The sequence below is a fragment of the Parus major genome, chromosome 12 (genome assembly GCF_001522545.3).
Source record: "Parus major isolate Abel chromosome 12, Parus_major1.1, whole genome shotgun sequence".
In the NCBI taxonomy this organism is placed as follows: Eukaryota; Metazoa; Chordata; class Aves; order Passeriformes; family Paridae; genus Parus; species Parus major.
In genome coordinates this window covers 742,873-752,606 of record NC_031781.1, presented here as the reverse complement: position 1 = coordinate 752,606, position 9,734 = coordinate 742,873, and the positions used below count along the sequence as shown (strand labels likewise).

At 44.9% G+C, this 9,734-nt stretch overlaps 1 protein-coding gene across 1 annotated transcript in view; it reads left to right on the top strand.

Annotated features, from left to right (window-relative positions):
* Nucleotides 1-6,650, top strand: part of WNT7A (Wnt family member 7A) — a 34,393-nt gene extending 27,743 nt beyond the window's left edge. The window contains exon 3 of the mRNA XM_015641339.3: nucleotides 3,084-6,650. Coding sequence (XP_015496825.1) covers nucleotides 3,084-3,563 — 480 coding nt within the window. The 3' untranslated portion in view covers nucleotides 3,564-6,650. The remainder of the gene's footprint in view (nucleotides 1-3,083) is intronic.
* The last annotated feature ends 3,084 nt before the right edge of the window (nucleotides 6,651-9,734 follow it).

Here is a 9,734-nt window from a genome sequence, read left to right as displayed (position 1 = left end):
GACCACAGCAGGAGCTGGAGCAGCCCCTGCAGTTCCTGGGCTGCTGCTGCCACCCTCCCATGGCCAACCCCACACATTCCTTGCAAAGCTAAGTGGGGAGAGCAAACACGTTGTGCTCCCAATAGCAGAGCCCAAAGGTGCTGCATCTGGAGATAACATCAGGAGGGAGAGCCAGCCCAGCTCTCCCCACACAAACTATTTCCCAGAGGCAAATGGCAAAGGGAGATAGAGGGAGAAACAAGTACTGACAGTTTTCTGTAGGAGCTCAAAGAAAAAGTGGACAAAGCTAAAAGAACTCCAGCTCTTTGTCTGCATGTAATCCAGTTCAGAGCACCCACTGGTGCATACAGATTTACTTCCCATGGCTAACAGAGCTGGATACGGTCATTTGGTAAGAAACAGGGGATCTAGGATTGAATTTTTGTGCCCTCCAGGCTCTTACATTTTAGGAAAAATCAGTCTAAATATACCTAAAGTTTTAATCTAATGTAAAAAGCATGAGCTGCTGGATGATTCCTTCAAAGAAACAAATCCTGAAATAAAAGGTGAAGAGTTCTTTCTGGTTTTAACACAGATGAAGTTTTTAAGGGAAGGGTGCTGCTTTTGGCTCACAGAAACCAAGGAAAAGACTGTGGCCTGCTGTCCCTGCCCAAGAATCCCTTATTACAGGCACTGATTCATCGGAGGGTACTGAAACAATATAATAGTATTAAAATACCAGCATCTACATATTTATAGTCCAAAATAGAAATAGTCCAAGCACCTGCTTTCAGAGTACAATAAAACCACCAAATCACCACGGCAGGGTTTGCTTTTGCTGAGGCCAGATGGTTCAAGTTCCACATAGCCCAGTTTCTAAAGGCTGTGGAGCCAATTCGTTGCTTGCTGAGTTTGCAGGACATGGCCCTGAAAGCCCGGAGAGGAGGATGGATTTGTGTGCAAGAACAGGAGCAACAAAAGGGGTTGTGAGCCACAGGTGGAGTGGGGGCTTAGTTAACCTTAGTTAGGGTTTAGAGAGGCAGGTCTGGAGGGGCCAGCTCAGCTGCAGGGTGCAGGGGACAGAAATGAGGCAGATGTGCCAGAGAGAGTCCAGCACAGAGTTTGGAACCTCTGGCACCTCTGGCAAGTGCAGAGAAAAGGGAAAGAGAACAATAAAGCAGCACTTTCTCATCCCTCTGCTCCTTCCTGTCCCCTTCCAAGTGTTTTTGGACCTCTAGGAAGGACCCCTGGAACTGAGGCTCAGACTTCTGTTCAGGACAAACCAGACCCTTTAATCCCAGCCCGTGTCTGGGAGCTGCAGAGCAGGGCATGGCTGTGTTTGGGGTGCTGTGACCGGGACAGGAGCCCAGCCCAGGACACGAGGCCACCTGCTCCTGGCTCAGCCCCTTCCCGAGGAGCCCCCATCCCTCAGAGAGTGCTGGCTGTAAATGGGATGGTGATGAAATAAAACCAAAAGGCAATTCAGGCTAATTAACCACACTTCAGGAAAAAAACCCTACCTGGATAGATGACACATGATGTGTTTTGTGTTAATGTTCCAAGCCAATTTGGCGGTTCCCCATGGCAGGCAGGTTGGAAATATTTTGTTGCAAGTTTGAACATCTTACCAGGATGTAAGGCCAGCCCTTTCTACAAGAGCAGTGATTGAATTAGGGCTGAGAAGTGTATCCCTGGCTAGTTTCAATTTCAAAAAAGAGAGCTTTTAAAATGGTATAAATGAGGCTAAAGGAATTTATGTTATTTTTCTGGTTTCTATGCTATAACTCCTTTTCCATCTCCTCATCTATCTTCCAAGTGTCCTGCCTTATGAATGAGTGAGCAATAAAAGAAGAATGCAGTGGCTGAGAAAGAAACTCAAGATAACAAGATAAAGCCAAAGCTTGAGCAGAAGTTAAGATGTAGATCAGAATATGGAATTTTCTCACATCTGAGTTTTAGGGCAGTCATTAGATAGTTTGCTTGAGAAGCTGATTTAAAATCAGTAGCACAAAATCTGACCTAGCATGTGCTGAGTTCATTTGTGCCAAAGGTTTGGACCTGTGCTTTCTGGGGTCATGATCCTGTCTTCACACCACATGTGCTGGCAATCTGCTCATAGACTAAAATAAAAATAAAGCTATTTCATAGGATCAAAAAATCACAGAACCACAGAATGATTTGCATAGGAAGAGATGTTAGAGTTCATCTAATTCTCATTCCATGGGCAGGGACACTGCTGTGGGTCAGTGCTCTGTCCTAGCCACCCCTGCTCACACTGAGGTTTTCAGCTCGAGGTCCCCACGCATTGTCCAGCCTAAGAGCTGGACTTGGCTCCTTCAGGGCAGGCTGCTGTTTTCTGCTGAAAATGGCCAGTGACAGTATCTGCTCTTTTCAAACACCCCAAACTGAAGGGAGAGGCTGTAACAAAGGGTTAATTCCAATTTCCATATCACTGACCTCCCTCCAGCCTTCCTGGCTGCCCAGGTTTGGAGCTGCATGGATCAGCTGGGTTTTCTCAGGGGAAAAATGATGTGGCCACTCCCTTAGCCCTGATAATCCCTCTGGCTGGGCTTTCCGGTGCTGGGCTCTGCCAGGTTAGGCAGAATTTCATCATCAAAATTATTGTGGCCTCTTTCAAGAAAAAGACAGTGGGAATTAGGTGTGTTTGCTTGTGTTGTCCCAGTGTCACTGCTGCTTGGAGTCAGCTGTGGGGCCCAGGACACAGATCAGGGACTAAGCTGGACTCCCGTTTTATTTGGCAAAGCAGGAGAAGATACAGGGACAGAGTTTCAGGGGATGTGAAAGTATTGGGCACTGGGCAATCATGTTGAAGAAAAGCTGTGCCTGAGGAAAGTCCCATTTGTTCTTCGGTCCCTCGGCTGTGAAGTTAGGCAGAGCTCCCTGCTGAGCTTGCAGTGCAGGAGGGAAATCGGCTCTGCAGGCAGAGCTGGGTCATACTGATGAGCATTTGCTGCCTGGGACAGCAGGGTGACCTGTGTGTGGTGGCAGCTCCCACTGCAGAACAAACCCATCCCTGGGTGTCAGCCGGTGTCCATCCGACAGCCCTGCTATTAATGCATCCTTCTTTGTTCTTCTAACCACAGATCCTGGAGGAAAACATGAAGTTAGAGTGCAAGTGCCACGGGGTGTCAGGGTCCTGCACCACTAAAACCTGCTGGACAACGCTGCCCAAGTTCCGGGAGCTGGGCTACATCCTCAAGGACAAGTACAATGAGGCCGTGCAGGTGGAGCCCGTCAGGGCCAGCCGCAACAAGCGCCCCACCTTCCTCAAGATCAAGAAACCCCTTTCCTACCGCAAACCCATGGATACAGACTTGGTGTACATAGAGAAATCCCCCAACTACTGCGAGGAGGACCCGGTGACGGGCAGCGTGGGGACGCAGGGCAGGATGTGCAACAAGACGGCGCAGCAGTCCAATGGCTGCGACCTGATGTGCTGCGGCCGCGGCTACAACACCCACCAGTACTCCAGGGTGTGGCAGTGCAACTGCAAGTTCCACTGGTGCTGCTACGTGAAATGCAACACGTGCAGCGAGAGGACAGAGGTGTACACCTGTAAGTGAGCGCCTGCCCGGGGCTGCTCCAGCCCGGATACATTTGCACATGCACTCGGTGTCCCTGAGCAGAACTGCAGGGAAGAGCTGCTCTCCCCGAGGAGATGCTGATGAGTGGAGCCCTCTCTTCTCTCCTCACGTTTTGTTGCTCATGTGGATACACTTTTCAGACTCTCATAAAGTCAGCTGAGAAACAAAAACAAACCAACCCCACCCTGGGCCACCAGACCCACAAAAGAGAGAGCAAAGGATCATCTCGGTGAGCCTGCACCTGGAAAGGAAGGAGCGCGGACTGCCCTGCGGAGAGACAGCAGCCAGGGAGAAATCTGGATATGGCACCAAACTCTCGGTTTGGAAAGGGATGGTCAAACACTTCTGTGTATGAGAAGCTGGGAAGGGTAGGGGAGAAACCCCTACAAAAGGGCTTTGCACAGGATGGGAAGGACAGAGCCTTCCCCTGAATTGCCCGTGGGAGTGCGTGGATAACACAGATTTAGGCTTCTACACTCATGAAAAGCTTCTACTGGTCTTGCCCATCTTTCCACTTCACAGCACTTGCTGCAGCAAGAACTGTGGAAGGGTTCTGTAGACACTGCTTTATCTGCCTTTCTTGTGTGTGTGAGCTGCAGATTTTAGCACAGGGATTTGGGACACTTGGGCATAATAATAACAATATTTAACAATTTATTCAGATAAAACTAATATTAATTTATTTAATTAAAAGAACTTTACCAACCTCTGGAACTATTCTGCAATTAAAGTAGATAGCTGGCTTTCTTTGTGGAATAATTTTGTGGGATCAGCAAGGAAACACTGGAGCTGTATATATTATTCTTGACTAGGATATTTCTATTAGTTGGACTTGCAGGATATGTTCTACAGTACTGGATGTTTAAGGACAAAAGCTGGCGTCTTTATATATATGTACATACACAAACACACTGTATTTTGGGGTTTTTGTTTGTTTATTTCCTCCTGTTTGCTGCTAGTTGTCTGGAACAAAAGTGGAGTCGTAGGGGTTACAAATCTTTACCAGTTTTTGTGTTGTTTTTTTTTTTTCTTCAATTAAAGAAAGAAGCATTAATAAAATCCTGTTTGGAATATGTCTAAAAATAAGAAAATCCAGACAAAATTCCATCTTTTGGAAAAATCAATCATAGGATAAGAGAGTATATTTTGTAAGAGACTATTTTTATATAAATATTTTATTTATACTATGTCTGCTTGTTCAACCTGTACTTTTTCTCAAAACAGGCATACAATTTGTAATTCTTAGGCTATTTAACAGAGAAAGGGTAATTAGTTTGTGAACACAACAGCAGCAAGCTGGATGCATTCAGCTGCAATTGGTGGATGTGTCAGAAAGCAGGATGAACTTTCTCTCCGGATGTGTGTACAAACTGGCTCTTTTCCTGCAGCTCAGTTTGCAGAATATGCAAAATAAGAACAGGGTATGTAGCATCAATTTTGTCACATGGCTTGAATACATGATTGGTATTAACTGGATGCTCATTTATCCCATTCAAGAAAAAAAAAATCAGAATTAGCTTCCCACATGCGTCAGTCATTAAACTGTGGCGTTATGACTCGCAAATGTGCTGTGTGTGCTGTCAGTTAAACCTCTGCTTTGTGCTGCTGTCAAATCTGATTGCCATCAGGGCAAGACTGTAGACTGTGACTGTAATAACTTGCATGACACATATCGTCTGATTCTCATAGATAGGATACAAAGCTTACTTTTTGTCCAGCTCCTTTTGGCATTTGCGTTATTCTTTTCCCCTGGAAAAGGCCAGAGCCCAAAAATCCAGAAAAACATTTGGACAAGTTTAAAAAGGCAAATTTAAAGACTTGTTTTTCAGAGCCCAATTAAGCTGTTTTGCATTCCCTTTGTGATATCTCCTTTTTACCACTGCTGATTTCTTCAGACATTCGAGTGGTAAATATTTCTTTGCATTTAGAATTGTTCTGTTCCTCCTGCTTAACTCATTTGTTACTGATAAAAACCATGTCTAATTCTAACGTTGTTTTTCACTGAGTAAAGAAAGGTGGCCCAGAGTTGCAGATGATATTACACATTGTCTGGGACAGATCAGGTTCTCTCCTCCTTCCAGACTGCAGGATCTCCCCAGTTAATGAGGCAGCAGTGATGAGACTGTCACTGACTCCCTGCACACAGCAAGTGCCACCGGGGGCAGGTGGGACAGGTCTGTCCTGTGTGCACTGATCCTTCTCAGGCAAAACTCCCTCCCAACACTGTGAAAAGAGAGAATTTCTGAGAAGGGAAACAGAAGCATCACAAAAGATGCTGCGAGGATGACAAGCTACCTGTTAGGACTCGGGTTTTAACTCACTCCTTGTATATATATTATTTAAGAACACAAGCCCACGCAGTACCTAATCCTAGCAATGTATATCAGGGGTTAATGCACAGTTTCTTTGCAGACCTGCCACTTAACACAAAATAGAATTTTTATTCAATTCAGGCACCAGAATGGGGTATCAAAATAAAGTTATTAACATAATTTACTTTCAAACTTGTGACTTGCCAATTTTCATTGAGTCACTGCTCTTAGTCCTCCTAAATTCCACACAACAAGATTTAAAATGCAACCACATACAGTAGGGATGTTAATTACAACTCTGTATTATGGTTAAATAATTCAGATCTACATTTAATATTGCAATCTTCCCTCCCCAATTTTGTATTGGGCTTTGATTTAATGAATACTATATCATAGTTAAAACTGCTTTTTCCTCACTAATTCGAGTTACTTTACAAATTATTACTTTTGCAGCATGTTTTTACCATAGAAAAGTAATGTGTAAAACTCCTGCTTCCTGTAAATTTCCGTATGCAGTGATGTGCCATGTACAGCTAGCAGAATAATTACTGAAGGACAAATATCTTTAAACAGTTTTATTCACAGTAATAAAAACCTGGATGCACAAGGAATTCATTTTGGTACACATTTTCCCTGTATTTTTCAATATTGCTGGTGAGAAAATGGAGAGAATAAAAAGGAAAAAAATGTTGATTTGTGTAATAACTAGAATAACAGTTTGGGAACCATGAATTAAAGAGCAAGGAAAACCAAATTCTGCATTCAGCTAGAAACTATTTGGAAATTTGGCTGTGTCATCTTAGGTGGGAGAAATCTGGTCCATCAGAATGTGCCCTGAATGTGGAGTTAATTGGTCATTAGCTAAGTGGGCTTGAATGGCACGAAGAATAAACAGGAGAAGGGGGAAGATTTACCGATATTCCTCCCCCCACAACAGCTTGGTCTTTGTGCTCCAGGATAGAAAGAGCTCTGTTTTTACGTGGGGAAGGAGCTCACAATGGCACTGAAATGCACACAACTGCAGGACAATGCAGCCCTGGAAGGAAAATCCATCTTCTCATGTGTGCTGCCAGGGGAGCACTGGGCACAGGCACAACCTGGATGGGGCTGCAAAGGAAACACAGCCCAGGAGCAGGGGCAGGGAGAGCAGGGGGAAGCAGAAGGGAAAAAGCCTTGCTGCAAGTTGAGAAGCTGTTAATCGTGGAATCTCCCTTCCACATCCCATAGTGAAACGCCAGTTTGTGGAAATGAAGATTTCTGCCTCAGGATTCCTAAATAAGTTTTAAGGATTTTACCTCTCAGCCTTTGTAAAAGGACAGCTAATCTGAATTGTCAGCTTGATACTAGAAGCACTTACATAAAACATGAATCAGCCCATGATTAAGTTTTCTTTGCTATGTATGCACAAAGCTAACAGAGATACGTCTTTCAACAGTGATAATTAAACTGAAAACATCCTTAAAATATACTCCTAAGTAGCTCATTTGGTAAAGTGATTGTAAGGGGACACAGTAACTTAGAAAAGGTCAATAATGGCTACATACCATATGACACAAGGCCCTAAGTGAGCTCTTCTGTGGATGACAAAACTCTTTTTAGTCAGCCACACTTTAAAATCCATTTGTTAAACAGAAACATCACAGACTGCAGTCAGAATGAACAAATTCAAATTAGGATGCTGTATAGGTATTTCTAACAATATTTTCACATTTGTCATTATAATAGACATGAGGAAATGTGCACTGTGAATGTCCCAAATGTGCATATTAACCAATACTGTTTCTTGCCCCCAACCTGCAACCAAAGAAGCTGATGGAGCAAGAAGGTCTCCAAGTCTGAAATGCAGGGTGGATGGAAAATTTGGTGTGAATCAGCACTGCCCTGGCAGCCAGGGGGGACATTCCTGTTCTGGGGGGGCATCAGGCCCAGCATGACCAGCTGGGCCAGGGAGAAGATTGTCCCACTCCACCCTGCACTGGGATGGCCTCACCTCAAATATTGTCTGAAATTTTGGTCACTGCAGTATAAGAAAGAGTGTTCAAAGGAGGGCAGTGAAGATGGTCCAACGTCTGGAGGGGCCCTACAGAGAGGGGCTGAGGACACTTGGTTTGCTCAGCTGGAGAAGGGAAGACTGAGGGCAGAGCTCCCCAGGGGCTGCAGCTCCTCCCGAGGGGCAGCTCCGATCTCTGCTCCCTGGGACAGGGATGGCACCCAGGGAACAGCTGGAGCTGCCCAGGGGAGGGCTAGGGTGGCTATCAGGGAAAGATTCTTTCCCCAGAGGGTGTTTGGGCACTGAACAGACTCCTCAGGGTTTGGTCACGTCCCCAAGGCTGCCAGAGCTCCAGGAGCATTTGGACAATGCTCTCAGGGATGCTCAGGGTGGGATTGCTGGGGTGTCTGTGCAGGGCCAGGAGCTGGACTTGGTGATACTCGTGGGTCCCTTCCAATTTAGGATGGTCCATGATTCTAACTAGGACACAGAGAAAGACATTTGAAAGATAAAGAAACTAAAGGCCTGTAATAGACAGGGTACAGAGGAAAAAGCCTAAGAAGGAAAACCCCTGAAGAAATCAATGCATGGAAAGTACATCCCTGAGTCCAGCAGGGAACAGAAAGGGCTTGGCAAAATGGACAGATTGCAGCCAGAGCTGAGCCTGCCCTGTTGCTACAACAGCCCATAGTGCAATTTCATTTGGATCAAGCCAAATCAAGTATCTATTCCCTTGAATCAGCAATAAATCTGTTTTGTGAGTAGTTTCTCACACAACATTTTTTTACCTAGCAACTTTTCTTTTGCACATGGGCCCATGGAAATACACACTGTGAACATCACATGCAGTATATTTATTTGCATAAAATCCTACATAGGATGTTAAATACCCATCACCTTGAGAAAGTAGTCAATGAAGAAAGACACAGGAGGTCCAGTACAGGTAGTTGTGTTAGATCATAATGCCATCACACAGGACTGGAAGATAGGTCATTTATTAAAAAAAAAAAAAAAAAAAAAAAAAGTATTTTCCACATATTAAAAACACCTCAGAATAATTCCTCTTGGCCTTCTCTAGTGCTCTGATGTTAACTTGCACAAATGTTCTGAGCTGAGGCTGGTCCCAGCCAGCCACTATTATCCCTACAAACAGACAGGAAATCGGGAGACAGAGCCCAAGAGGGTTGGCCAGCGGGCACAAAGGCAGCCTGTGAGAGAATCAGGACTATGGCCCAGATTTCTCAACTTCTGCCATGCTTTTCTTTTTAAGGAACTTGAGCAGTGACTGATTTTCCTCCTTGTATAAAATACGCATCCAGATTTGGGGGTTTGGAAAATTTATTCACTGCATGCAGTGATTTCCCTGCGTGTTCTGGATAGCTGAAGAGAGGAGACTCCTTCCCAGGCTCATTAAATGCTGAGCACACAGTAATTAATATAACCTCCACATTAAGTATGAGTCATGCACCAGGGAAATGGAAGGAACCTGGTCTCATGTTTTGTCTCCTTGAGTCAAGTGATCAGCAAAGCTGGAAGGCAAAGGAGACAGCAGAGCAGCTTTTTGAGGGAGGGGATGTGGAGAGCAGCTCCACAGAGGGAACAAACAGCCTCTGGCAAGTGGAAGCTCAGCTCAAAGTCTCCACAAAGCAGGGGCACATTGCTCTTATGCCTCAGCTTCAGCACTGGAAGCATAGAAAAAGTAAAGGGAATATTCTAATGGAAAGCATTTAGTAGGGCAGTGTTAAAGCACATGGTGTTTGCTGCCACCAAAAGAGGGGGATGTGAGGTGACTCACTGGAGTCAATGAGTTGTACCAAACTAAGTACAAATTATGAGAATTAGAACAGA